The 14,578-nt window shown below is 42.3% G+C and overlaps 1 protein-coding gene across 1 annotated transcript; it reads right to left on the bottom strand.

Moving 5' to 3' along the window:
- Positions 1-1,860: 1,860 nt before the first annotated feature.
- LOC120285579 (ubiquitin-like-specific protease 2) lies at positions 1,861-4,743 on the bottom strand. Its single transcript, XM_039298214.2, has 3 exons — positions 4,209-4,743; positions 3,760-4,040; positions 1,861-3,583 (listed from the first exon to the last, which is right to left on the bottom strand). Exons 1-3 carry the CDS (start codon positions 4,595-4,597, stop codon positions 2,235-2,237), a joined length of 2,019 nt encoding a protein of 672 aa, XP_039154148.1. The 5' UTR covers positions 4,598-4,743; the 3' UTR covers positions 1,861-2,234.
- Positions 4,744-14,578: the final 9,835 nt, after the last annotated feature.

Genomic DNA, 14,578 nt, shown 5'->3' with positions numbered 1-14,578 from the left:
CCAAGCTAATCAACATCCACTGCCTGGATGGCATACTCCGAAACCAAAAAGCAACATGCGATGTCAAGGACGTTGGTCAGCAAGAGATGATCAAGGAAATTGAACAACGTCACATCTTCATTTTCAACACAATTAAAACCAATATCACGTCCTCATGCCAGGAACCCTTTACAATCAATGGATCAGCAATACTAACATTCAACAATTGCACGGTCAAGGTTAACGGTTTAACATATGACGATACAGTGATGGAATTCGACCAAGAAACAAAAATCTCCGTAAAATCATTCGAGCAGATGAATATAAAAAACACTTTCGAAGCCATAAACCTGCACAAACTCCATCTACAAGCCTTATCAAGCCAAGACATCATCACCATGAAGACATCGGCTACAAGTCACCTCTTCACAATTTATGTATTATTCGTATTCCTGACCATATGCACAATATTGACCCTGATGTTGAAAGAAGAAGCACCATTATCACCCCTGTGGAAATTCCGTTAAATTACGTTTCGGCCATTCCTTCGATGTGGCCGTCACTTCATTCCAGGGGGGAGGAGTTACCGATATCGCAGTACAGAGTATACACGATTCGGTACCACCCGCCAAGCCTGCTACTATGTTGCAAATGCAGACACAGCACTTTGACAGGATGTGATTGCGACAATTCTCGGTTAAGAAACAAGAACCGCCGCACCAGCAGTTCGATATATACATGTTGCCAACGAACACTATAATTCTTTTGTAAACATTTATCTTAGCTTAAGTCTGCAAAATAAAAACACAATCAGTTCCATTCTGGACGCCAAAAACTGAGATTGACTTTTGATTTTTCGGAGATCTTCTTCGGCGCTTCTCTTGCAACGCCTTGCCTCCGTGGTACTGCTGGCTCCTTGACGTGGACGACGAGTCGGCCCGGCCGGGACTAGGATATTATGGGGCACGGTGTAACGTCCTGGGGCGAGGCAACGCTCGTCCTGGGACCACCTGAACCGACCACTGACTCCACTGTCCTTCTCGAACCCGCTACGTCGCAGTCGTCTCCTCTGGAAGACCACCCGCCGGTCGGTCTGGGTTTAGGATGTTATGGGGTAGGGTGTATCGTCCTGGGGCGAGGCAACGCTCGTCCTGGGACCACCTATACCGACCACTGACTCCACTGACCCTTATGGACACGTCGGGTTCTTGCCTTTCCTTCTGAAGGTCCTTCTGCCGGCCGGAACGGTTAGGATGTTATGGTAGGGTGTATCGTCCTGGGCGAGGCAACGCTCGTCCTGGGACCACCTTTGCTGGCCACTGACTCCAATGATCCTTACGACACGTCAGATCCTTCTCCTCCACTCCCAGGATCTTGCTTGTTGGTGATTCGTCCTTCTGAGTCCTTCGGGCTTCTTGCCACCCGATGCTTGCACTGCTCCTTTTCTTCTCGTTTGACCGCGCGTTCACAATTCCGAGATCCTTCTGTTAACACTCCGACGCTCGGCCTCCTTCCGCACGCGATCTTCTGTCCCATTAACTGTCTCTCTCTCTCTCTGTGCTTGCTCTTTATTACAATCCGCAAACTCCGGCGTTCGTCTGCATCAAAGAATCGCTCCAAAGCAACTGAGCGTCTATAGAATCGCGGCGCGACTTAATGGCTCGATTTTCTTATCGCCGAACCCAACACCAATGCAAAGAGATCCATGTGTGTGCGTGTGCGTGTGTCTGTGTATGTGTGTGGGCTTAGAGTGAGTAATGCTTTAATGCTGATTTGGTAATACCCTACAGTTTTCCAAATAGCTGATAACCGCGCTTAAGTACCATATAGTATAGTAGAATTCATTTTTGGCAATTTATAAAGCTATGCTTATTGCGTGACTTATTTTTATTGGTCCTATGGACCGTTTATTTTGCTATTTACAAAAAAAAATATTTTCTATTAATTTGGTGACTCTAAATTTAGAATTTTTCTTGATGTGTGGCCATTCTCCACCTCCTGGCATCCAGCTCCTGCTTATCCTGCTCATGCTGCTTATCCTGCTCATCCTGTGATCCTGATCTGTGTCTCTCTTTCTCTGTGTGTGTGTATGAAAGTTTTCTTGCTTTTGGGGAAAAAACGTATAATTCTGGTGAGCCCACCTCCGTGTCACTTGCTCCTCCTAGTGTTCCAAACGTGTGTGCATTGCGTTGTCGCCGTCTTCAGTTCTTCTGTGTGAAAATATAATTTTCCGAAGCAGCCACTTCGCAAGTGGTTTACTTGAGTGTATGCCTTCTTTTCGGCGGTGTTCTGGTTTCAAAACTATATTGGTTTATAGTTTGATTCTCTTTCTCCGTGTCACATTCCTTCTCGTCATCCACATCCATCACCATTATGCCATTCAGTGTGGGAAACTTTATGACGGGCAAAGTTATGCCCTGCTGATTGCCTTCATTCATCAGCTTCTGGATGAGATTGGCGATATCCTCGCGCTTCTTGGTTACTGTGAGCAGGTCAAACCAATCGATCAGCTCCCTAATGGGCAGCTTATAGTTAACGATGGGTTTTGTGAAGAATTGCTCCGCATACTGCAGCAGATAGAGGCCGCAATCGGTGAGATTCTCCTGCTGCGGCACCTCCACAATATGACCGGGCATATTATCCCAGTTGAAGATGCGCGCCCGCTCTTTCGGATACTTTGCCTTGTACTCGAAGTTGAGGTAATCATGCAATATGGAAATATGTCGATAGCGTGAGTTGCTCTCCAACGAATCGAAGATGAGAATCAATGGCTGTTTGATTGGAATGTCTTCGCCGGGTGTCTGTACATCATGGTTAACCACGGAGGTCTTCAGGTTTGGAAAACATATGATGGCCAGTATCCAATGGGACTTCTCGTTGAATGGTATTATGATGAAATCCTTCTCGAATATATTCACGGTTCGTGTCCACTTCTTTACCCTTTCGTGACGCCTCTTGGCCACCGGCTCCTTCGTGTTGTTGGGACTCGTCTCTGTGGTCAATCTCATGTGGAAAAATGTGCTAAAGATGTGCGTCCTATCGCGCTGACCCTCTGGTATGATGTTATTCTTTAGCCAGCGCAGATAAAAATCAATGATTATGTCGTTCAGAAATGAGCCTTCCTTGAGACGCATATAGTCCTTAATGGTGATGCTCAGGCCACCGGTTCCGGTGGGCGGATATGTGAAAAGCGTTGGATTCTCGTCGACGGAGAGTCTTCCCTCTGTTTGGCCATTGTCGGCGGCGGTGGTCTCCTCATCCTCGCTGCTCAACAGCACAATGACTTCATCGTCAAAGTCCCTGCTTATTATCCAGTTGCTGTTCCGGCGCAGGCGACTCTTCTCTGCGCGTTTTGCAGGTGTGGGTATAGTGTCACTAGTTGCTTTCTCGGCTGGCGCCGGTATGGATGCAACATTCGGTTGCACCCGCGATTGAGATCCACCAGCTGTCTCTTCCGATTTCTTGCTAATAGTGGCATGTGCGACTTGGTCCTTCGACTGGATTGACTGGGAGTTTGCGAGAGCATCTCCAGCTGGTTGCACGCCCTGGAGACCATTGCTCTTCATTGGAGAATTTGAGGTGTTACCCGTAGGGGTTTGATTTCCTGTTTATTGCCAGATGAACCTGGGTTGTCTTGAGCACCAGCAAGTTGATAACCATTGCTGTCCTCTGAAGATTCACACTTCTTCTGTTTCTTGGTCTTGGGAGTATTCTCGTCTTGATCCACCGACGATATCACTTGGGCAGTACTACTCTTCTTTGGAGAATTTGAGGTGTTACCCGTAGGGGTTTGATATTCCTGTTTATTGCCAGATGAACCTGGGTTGTCTTGAGCACCAGCAACTTGATAACCATTGCTGTCCTCTGCAGAATGACACTTCTTCTGTTTCTTGGTCTTGGAAGTATTGGCGTCTTGATCCACCGACGATATCGCTTTGTCAGCATTGGTGTCTCCCGGAGCGCAATGTCTTTTCTTGTGCTTCTTGCCTTCGATTGCAGCTGGCTGGCAACCATTGTTGGCCACCGAAGTCTCCGATGGCTTGACAACCGCACGAGATGGTGGCACTTCAACGGGCACCGCGTTGGGAAGAGCGGCACCAGCGGACGCCTTTGACTGATGCACCTTCTTGTTGAACTCCTCCGCATGGGCAATCGTATCGGCAATGGTATCACCGATGGCGAAGCCCATAGGGACCACCGATGGCTTGACAACCGGAAGAGATGGTGGCTCTTCAACGGGCACCGCGTTGCGAGGAGCGGCATCAGCGGACGCCCTGGACTGATGCACCTTCTTGTAGAACTCCTCCGCCTTGGCAATCGTATCGGCAATGGTATCACCGATGGCGAATCCCACAGAGACCACCAAATGGATAATACCACCGGCATTCTCCATGCAATCAATCGTGATGTTATCCTCCATATGAAGGTTCATCTTGAGAAACAGCTTTTGCACTGTAAAAGCACGGATGGGCAGCTTGAAGGTGACGATGTGCTGCTTTCCAGTGCTGTTGATAATGAGCATCTTGGCACTCCGTTTGTCCTTATCCGTGTCGGCTCGATTGATCAGCAATTGACGGGAGACTATAATGAAGTCGTTATGGGCGATTCGACTTACCATTTTCGGAGCCGATTCAACACAACATATGTACGTTAACGTTATGAATGTTATGAACGTTATGGGCTCATCTGAAACTGAAGTTTCAGAATACGATTGCAAAGTCTCGGGCTGCTTGATGTGCAAGTTCACTGGATGGGTGAAGTCACCTTACACGGTGACTTCGATTACTATATTCCTTTCATTTTACAACCAGTGTGATTTATGCTATATTTGATACCACAAAAATACCAAAAAAAGGAGTTACCGATATAGCAGTACAGAGTATACACGATTCGGTACCACCCGCCAAGCCGCCAAAACAGTCATTGCCCTTATGAGCTGATTCGAAACTGCTACTATGTTGCAATGCAGACACAGCACTTTGACAGGATGTGATTGCGAATTCTCGGTTAAGCGTCTTCATAAAAAAATAATAATAAAGGCCTGTGGTAGGACCCACTGCGGCGATTTGCCTACACTCGCTGTAGTCTATTCGCGAGTGCAATGTGCATAGCGCCGATGTAAAAGGAAAAGAAGAAATAAAATAATGAATAAATGAAATATTAACCAAGTAACCTTTGATTAAAGTGTGTGGTAATCTGCTGGATAGGCTGAGTGGTGTGGAGGCACCGAGAAAGCAGCCCAGAGGATTGGTGGCAACGTACCATTAGTAGGCCAAGGCCAAAAAGGAAGAATACGGACCACCGCCCCAGTTCAACTGTTCACTAAATTCACTCGTCACAAATGAAACATAAACGAGCATTAAACATAAACTAATATAAAAAAAATATTGTCCACAATTATTATTCGAATTTTCTAAAAAATCTTTATCTTTTCTCAGATTTTAAGATGAGTACACACCTCAACACGCATACATCAATTGTCAAGGTTGAGTGAAACCACATTTACATCCAGTTTACGCTCTTCGAAGATTAAAAATAAATACCGCAAATACCTTATATTTAGTTGCGCTTTCCTAAAAAAAAATTAAATTCCGCTGATACGTTTCAAGTATTAAGTGAACAAACTCTTGGTTGTTAACTGCCTGTCCGATTCAGTCTACTTCCGATACCCTACGCTAGTTACCAATGGAGGAAATGAAAGAATCCCTTGAAGGATGATATGAAAAAGATTAATAGTAGGCTTAGTACGCTAGAATCCGAAAACGAAAGCCGTAATCCGGCGGTCACGCCTCCGGTGCCATTGGTGTAGTATGCGCCTATGTAATATTAAGAACATTTAAGTATAATAGCATACTAACATATAGCAGCACTTTGTTTCTATGTTTTTGTTTATGTTTATGCAAGCAATAAGGCCCAAGGCGGATGTAACATGATCGCACTTGAAGGCTACAAAGTATAAGTGCATGGTCAGCATTCCCACGCCGACCAAATGCATAATACTTTAGTACATAGCTCGCTCTCTCGATAAGCCTAGATATATAAGATATACATAAGAAAGCCGCTCCGCCGCTGGCGTATCCGGCAGCGCAGCTACGCGGCCTAAGACGAAATATATTCAAACTCACAACACAGACACTGTAAGACGTTGAACTGGCAGAACCATTTCTGCCAAACAAAATTAAATAAAATAAATAAAAACCTAAGTCAGCCTGACGGCTGCAAAAAAAACGTGTGTTATCAATGTCTACCCATTACATGGCGACATTACATGGCGACCGTGACAGTCGATGGACAAATTTACGAATAAACACATATTGGAGGAAAACTGGAGTGGAAGGCTGAGGAAAGAAGACCGAGAATCATTACATGGAACTTACAATTGCCAAACTGAGGAAAAATCTAAGTGAGTAGAGTTGTATTGAGGTATGGGAAACACCGTGCGGTCTAAAAAGCAAGCTGAACAAACGTATAGCCCACGTAAGGTGGCTAATATACGGTCAGCAAACGCCACCGGTTTGGTCGAAAGCTCTAAGGCTACATGCAGAGCTAGACCACTTGCTGCAATATCAGCAAGAATTGAAGACCCAAAAACTCGAGAAAACTCACTCAGAAAATACTAAAAATATAACAATAATTAATGAAGCTCCAAAACCAAAGGCATGTCCAGCACTAGCACCAGCACTAACGAAGGCTAAAAAGTCCTGCCGCCCGGACTGCGAAGGAGTCTGGAGTCCTCACTGCCTGGGGACTTGTGAGCAGCCATCAACATCATCAGCAGCCAAGAAATAGACAGCAGCGAGGGAGTGTCAGCTTGCCACCCCCGGCGACGCCCAGCTGACACCAGGAGATGAACATCAGCAGCACTAAAATATTAACTAATTAACAATAAATATAAATATATATAAAATTGTAAGACACATTGTAAAATGGAGCATAAACTACTATGCCCTGTTAACCCAATATGGCCCGTGAAGCCATAGCTAGATTCAGGCAGGCAATAATGTAAAAGAAAATTATTTTTTTTGACTAACATTGACAAAATAGAAAAAGAAAGAAAGAAATAATTCCCAATATAAATGTATATAGAGACAAATGGAATAAGCAAAACTAAAAACATATATAAAAATAAAGAAGATTTTCTACCGAACTGTAAAAGTAGTATACCCAAAATGAGTCTGATAGACACTAAAACTGTTGACTCAACAGCAAATGTTATAAATAAAGTGGAAGTCCAAAATTCAGACTTGTTCTGGATAACCATAATACTAATTGTAATTGCTCTAATTATTATTATTTTTTTTTTTCTCTCTCTCTTTTTATTTACAATCTGTCTTAAAAAGTATGACAATAAGTAAATTTATAATTAATCTTAAATTAACAGAGGCAGTAGTTATCCATTAGAATAAATATAAAAATATATATAAGTTAACAACACGCTTTACCAAAATCTCATAAAGAAAAGCTTATGTCAGCGTCTGCATTATTTCCTGCACGCGCCAACATAATATCAGAGCATTGAACTGCAGTTGCAAAACAGTTCACACGCGCACCTGCAATTCTTACGAAATATTGGCAACAACAGGAAATGGCCAAATTTATTAAGAAGTCATCAGCAGAAATGCTATTAACCAATTACAGCCGACTGCACAACTGACAAACTGTTGTCAAACTTTGAATCGTCGCTGCCACCGTCGCCGCCAGCACTACACCAAATTCTGATTCACAAAAGGCCAGATTAGGGAATCAGAGTAGAACTTTAATTTAGTCTTAACTTTGAACACAATCAATAAAGTACCCAAAATAAATTCGTAAAATTTATTTTTTTATTTTAATTAATAAACTTATAAATTAACTGGCGCCCAAACAGGGACCGGTTTATAACATAACAGAGCCAATAGCCTCTAAGTGTTAGCGAATAAAAGAGCAAAACGCCTCTACGCTCGCGTCGTGACGAAAAACAAAAAAGTGTAAGTCGCGAATAACCGTGTTCCGTTAAATAAAAGGGAAGACTCCCACCCACTGTGGTGGCCCTAAAAGCAACTCAAAGGCAACTCATCGCCTACAAGGACCAACGCCGTGCAAGGCCCGTCCCCACGGAACCTCCGAAAGAAGTATCGCACCTGGATCCTTAGTAGAGAGAGCAAACAGGACAAAATCCAGACGATCGGGAAGGATGGCAACAATAACTTATTCGTAAGATAGTCTAGGAAAAACGAAAATTTAAAAAGAAAATATTAACAATACAAATTAACCAAAAATTCCAAGTAAAATTAAGAACACAAATTACACAAAATACAGTTATAAGAACATGAAAGTGAAGTGATCAACCAAAGTGAATATATAACACACCGTAAAATTATAAACAACCAACTGACTACAAAATACCGTAGTATAACAATTTCCAACTTTGCGATTCCCACGAGGACCCTCCGAAGTAGAAGGAAGAAACCAGGTTTTTACACATAAAAAATTTGTTTTTAACTAAAATATTTCGGAATTTTGTTGAATCACTTTCTCGAAGAAAAAGTATATTTAAAAACAAACAAACATTTACGATATCTATTTGTACTAACCTGAATTAATACAATACATACAATTAATACATTTTAAATTAATACATTTTACATTCCAATTTTCCGTCACCGTTAATGGCAAATCCTAATAACTTAATTAGACCCCCCACTCTTTCAGTAAGCCAGACAGAACAACACAGAGTCAATATGAACCAACAAGAGCTTAACGCACACATTAGTAGAATAGTTTCAGAAGCTATTTCTTCTCAGGTTCCCCAATTAATTAGACAACAAAATAACCCGAATAGTGACTTCTTAGACGTACCAAACCAAACTATTCAGCCTCAACATCGAGGAAATCTTAACGACTTAGACAAAATACCGGATGTAGTTAAAAGCATCCGAGAGTTCTCAGGCGACCGCGGAGAGTTTAGTTCATGGAAAAAGGGAGTAGATAGAATCATAGAGAACTACGCGGCACTACAAAGCACTGCTAAATATTTCGGTATAATACATACCATAAGTAACAAAATTGTTGGCAATGCAAATGCACAGCCTTAGAATCCTATAACGTGCCACTGGATTGGAATGCAATTCAAAGTGCTTAACAATGCACTACGCAGATAAGCGCGATTTGAGTACATTGGAGTACCAATTGACAACCATTACTGAGGGTGTCAATTAAACAGTAGAGGACTTCCATTAGGTAGTTTACCGTCACCTGTCCTTACTACTGAATAAAGTTGGTTGTATGGAATTATCTCGCGAGTCAGAACAAATGATGACAAGCTTTACAGAGATAAAGCTCTAGACACTTTTATTCGTGGATTGAGAGGAGATCTACCTCGCCTTCTTGGAATGAAGGAGCCTGAAGATTTACCTCAAGCTTTGCATCTGTGTTTGAAAATCGAGAACCAAACATACCGATCAAACTATGCTACAGGCAGAATTCAATCTACGGTTTTTCGATCAAACCAAAAACCGATACCAATGCCCAGAACCCAATACTTGAATAATTCAATTCCTCGAGCAACTCAGAACATGCCTCAAAGAGTACCAATAGCTCAACAATATAGCAGACCAATGCACAACATGACATTCTTTAACAAGCAAGCAGCAATACATCAACCGTACGTACAACAACCATACGCACAACAATTATACGCAAGACAGCCGTTCACACCAAACCCAACTTTCATACCGAATCGCCCCACGGCACCTTGTCCTGAGGTAGGCCTATGGACGTGGATCCAAGCACCCGCACAAGACAATTGAACTATATGAACAGACCATCGAACATGGAAATGGGTAAACGACCAGGAAACCCCATTCCCCCTTTTCCACAGGGTGACAAACGACAACGTACTTTCAATATAGAAAGTAACGAACAGAATGACGACACTACTACACCTAGTAGCAATGACCAGAACGCAGATAATGAACAAAAAAATATGAACAATTCGTACAGCCAAACAGACTCAAAAGAATACGGACAAACGTTAGACGAATACCAAGAACAATACGAGCACTGTTACGGGACCGATGTAGGACAAGAAGCATACGCCGACCTCCATTTTTTAGAGTAAATAGCTCCTCCTTACCTTATTTTGAGGTGAAAGCAGGAGCAAACGTTCTAAGAATACTTATGGATACAGGATCTAACAGAAACTATATTAAACCTAGTTTAGTTAGCAACCCCGCACCAACCGAGAAACCATTTCAAGCCGTTACAGTTGGAGGTAACGCTAAAATTACACACTATAAAATGGCACACCTGTTTAATATTCGAGATGTGCGTATTAAATGTGACTCACTTAATAATATTAGCCCCCGTACAGACCATTTGTCCGATCAACAAAAAAATAAGTTAGAAAATCTACTTGAAAATTATCCCAAATTATTCTCAAAACCAGACGAAAAATTGACGTACACCACTAACGTGATGGCAGAAATACGCACGAACAATGAAACACGCGTATACTCTAAGTTCTACCAATATCCCATGTCTCTTAAAGACGAGGTTAATAACAGATTTCAGAACTTTTGGCAAATGGTATAATACGACCATCTTGTTCTCCGTACAATTCACCTGCGTGGATTGTTCCCAAGAAGCTCGACGCTTCAAACGAAAGGAAATAACGAATGGTATTAGATTATAGGAAACTAATTAAAGTAACAATAGCTGATAAATATCCTATCCCCGAGATAAATGAAGCGCTTGCCCAATTGGGTAACATCAAACTTTTTTCCGTTCTCGACTTAAAAAGCGGATTTCATCAAATAAAACTAAAATCCTCAGATATAGTGTAGTATGCACACATATCGGTTAACCACTGTATCTATATGTATTCATAATATAAGTTAACACAAGCAGTTCTCACGGAGTGAAACTGCTGAATTGCAGGCCATATCCGGTGGTCTGCACGCGCACTAAACAAACTGCTGATCGCGTACTCCAGGTGCAATTGCCCGGAGCCCGCACGGAGCACTCGCGGAGCGAGTGATCGGCCTGACGCAGAAGTGCTGACTTGGCCTTCTGCCAGCAGTTCTGCTGCGGACCAGAGGCCTGGAGTTGAACCGGGACCGAATTCTTAAGTTAGTTTTAAATCATACTACGAGGCTTACGCCTTGTAATTATAAATACCCAAATATTGTGACCCTCGCCCTAACGGGAGAGTGGTAAATAAATATAACTAAAATAAACCAACGACTTATAATTGGCGCCCGAACGTAGAAATCGGACTCACGCGAGACGGAATTCGCGTACAAAAAACAATCACCCGAAGTAAAGAGAAAAAAAGTGAAAAAATTAAAATCACCAAAATTAAAATTCCATAAATTGGACAGATCGAAAGGAAAAAACACAAGTCCCAACTTTCACCAAGCGGAAAATTCTCAACCAAATAGAGAGGCAGAAGCGACATCGGCAGCGACGACAGCAGCAGTACTGGTGGCGAAAAAAAGCCGTCGGCAAAACACCTCGACAAAAGTTCGCCAATAAATAAAAATATTTAACAAATCGTGAGCTTAAAACTTAATAAATGCATTCTCATGTGCTAGAAAATCCAAAATAAAAAATAAAAATACACCAATTAAATGATATCCAGCAAGTTGTGAAGTTTAAATTTTAGCGAACCACAAATTAATTTGATATTTAACTCTTGCTAAGAAATACAACAAATACTTATAATTAATATTCTACAAACTCTTGATTTAGTTCTATAACACCTGCAAAATTTTTTTTACATAAAGAACTGTCTCATGTATAGGGATACTGGGAACATTTCCTCAGAAGAAGAAGTCCTAGAACTTTTACACAGAAAAGTGCCAGAAAAAAATAGAATTGAAATATCGTCAAACAGTAGGGCAACAGAAATGCAGGCGGAACAAATTGCGAATATGGAGGCTGCCATAGCCTGCGCACTTCAAAGGCAGGAAGAACTATTCGAAGCAAAACTAACCGCAATTATGGGGGAGTTAAGTTAACTTAAAGATAAAAAACCGAAAATACAGACATTCCAAGAAATCGAATTGAATCCAACATTGAGTGTAGTGAGCCCCTTGATATGGTCAAGTGTGTTCCAGAATTTGACGGTAAACAGGAAAATTATGTTTCCTGGAGACAGGCCGCCACTGCGGCCTACAAAATATTTGCGCCTTACGAAGGTAGCAGCCGACATTATCAGGCCGTCGGAATCCTAAAAAATAAAGTAAGAGGCCCAGCGTCTGCTGTATTAGCCTCATTTAGCACGGTATTTAATTTCCACGCCATAATAGCGCGCTTAGACGTAATAAAACAAGAATTAAGTTTGTCAAGGCAGGGAGAGTTACCCCTACTCAAGTACTAGGATGAGATAGAACGGAAGCTAACGCTTCTTACAAACAAAACAATAATGACACACGACGCAGTCGCAGCGGCCGTCCTTAATGAACAGCACAGGGATGACGCTTTACACGCGTTCATATCTGGCTTAAAGAAATCATTAAAAATTGCCGTTTTTCCGGCACAACCGCGGGACTTGCCATCAGCATTGGCGTTAGCTCAAGAAGCTGAGTCAAGTAACGACAGAAGTATTTTCGCGGCCACGTTCGCCCGACATAACGGAAGAAAGAGCCTATAGGCCAAACAACCAGAAACAGGCAGGTTGGAAAAGTTCGCAGTCATACGAACCCAACCAAATTTCGGGGGCGGATTAAAAAGAACCCCCATTTTGTTAGAACTCTAAAGGGAGCAAACAATCAAAGCGGTTCCTTTAAGCAAGGGCCACACAACAGTGCAGGTAATGGCCAAGCCAACCGGCGTTAGAGCCAATGGAAGTTGACCCTTCCTCCCGGTCCAAACAAACCACAACATGGCAAATAGGGCGGTCGGCACGGTCTCAGCAAAAAAATCAACTTCATGCCGGAGGAAAACACCGACGAAGAAGATTATGACTCCGTTGCCCAGGCAAGCGCCATAGAAACACAGGACGAGCTGGACGCAGAGGACTCCTGCAATTTTTTAGGGTAAAGTCCCGGCTCCCCTACATTACACGTATGGTGGCAGGAGGAGAAATAAAACTATTACTCGATACAGGCACCTCAAAAATTATATTACTCCACTCCCGGGGCTGAAAGGCGTCGTGGCAGCGGAAAAACCCTTTACTGTAAAGTCAATTCATGGCTTTACCTAAATCGATAAAAAATGTATAGTTTCGGTGTTTAACGTAAAGACAGCCTTTTTTATTCTGAAGCAATCCTAAAGACTTTGACGGTATTATTGGTCTCGACTTACTTAAACAAACAAAATGCGAAACTTGATTTTACTGGAAATGTTTTAAATACTAGTAACGGGACTGAAAAGATCCAGTTTGCTAGGGCGGAAAACGTTAACTTCATTAAATCGATGATGGAGACGTTCCTCTTGCTATTAAAAACTCGTTCGATAAAATGATAGTTAAAAATCAACAAAGCCTTCGCTGACCCATACGAGGCATTACCATTCAATATAAATACTATCGCCACAATTAAAACAGATGGGGAGCCGATATACTCAAAATCATACCCGCATCCCATGGTGTGACCAAATTCGTCAATGCAGAGGTAAAACAACTTCTAGCGGACGGCGTAATAAGGCCATCCGAATCTCCATAAAACAACCCGACCTGGGTTGTAGATAAAAGGGGAACAGACCAAATGGGGTAAAAAAAAACGACTAGTTATCGATTTTAGGAAACTAAACCAGAGAACAGTCGACGATAAATACCCTATCCAACAATTTCGACAATACTGTCAAATATGGGAGAGTCAAAATTGTTTACGACACTTGATCTTAAGTCAGGCTTCACCAGATAGAGCTGGCAGAAAAAGACAGAGAAAAGACGGCATTTTCACTAAACAACGGCAAGTACGAATTTTGTAGATTACCATTTGGGCTTAAAAATGCCCCAAGCATTTTCCCAAGGGCCATTGACGACGTCCTAAGAGATGGAATTTTCAAAAATATGCTACGTGTACGTCGATAACGTCATAATATTCTCCAAAACAAAGGAAGACCACGTTAAGGACGTGGATTGGGTTTTAAGAAAACTCTTGGAGGCAGGCATGAGAGTATCCCAGGAGAAATCAAAGTTCTTCAAAAAGAGCGTTGAATACTTGGGGTTCATAGTGTCGCAAGGGGGTCTACGAACCTCACCTGAAAAGGTCAAAGCCATGAAGGAATTCCCTTTACCTAAAACGCTTTTCGAACTCAGATCATTTCTGGGACTAGCAAGCTACTATAGGTGCTTTATAAAAGACTTTGCGACAATCGCAAGGCCTTTAACGAATATCCTAAAGGGAGAAAATGGAAAAGCAAGCAAATATCAGTCAAGGAAAATCGACATCGATATGACCAAAGAACAGAAAGAAACGTTCAACAGGTTGAGAGAAGTCTGGGGGAAATCCTCCACATCGACATCTTCACAACATTGATAAATTTCGAAATTTGCCACAGTGCAAACCATCGCATCGAGGGCTATTGTGGACGTAAAATCTCCCCTATTACACATAATAAATTTCTTTCCAAAAATAAAAACCATTTACTGCGATAACGAAAGATCCCTAAA

The sequence above is a fragment of the Drosophila simulans genome, unplaced genomic scaffold (genome assembly GCF_016746395.2).
Source record: "Drosophila simulans strain w501 unplaced genomic scaffold, Prin_Dsim_3.1 Segkk51_quiver_pilon, whole genome shotgun sequence".
Lineage (NCBI taxonomy): Eukaryota > Metazoa > Arthropoda > Insecta > Diptera > Drosophilidae > Drosophila > Drosophila simulans.
Note: the sequence above shows the minus strand (reverse complement) of the source record. Positions and strands in the feature narration are given on the sequence as shown.

Coding starts and splice junctions, on each gene's coding strand:
- LOC120285579 (XM_039298214.2), bottom strand. CDS start 4,597: ATGGTAAGTCGAATCGCCCATAACGACTTCATTATAGTCTCCCGTCAA. Junction 4,041..4,208: donor AACGCGGTGCCCGTTGAAGA/GCCACCATCTCT, acceptor CGTTGAAGTGCC/ACCATCTCGTGCGGTTGTCA. Junction 3,584..3,759: donor GGAATATCAAACCCCTACGG/GTAACACCTCAA, acceptor GGCAATAAACAG/GAAATCAAACCCCTACGGGT.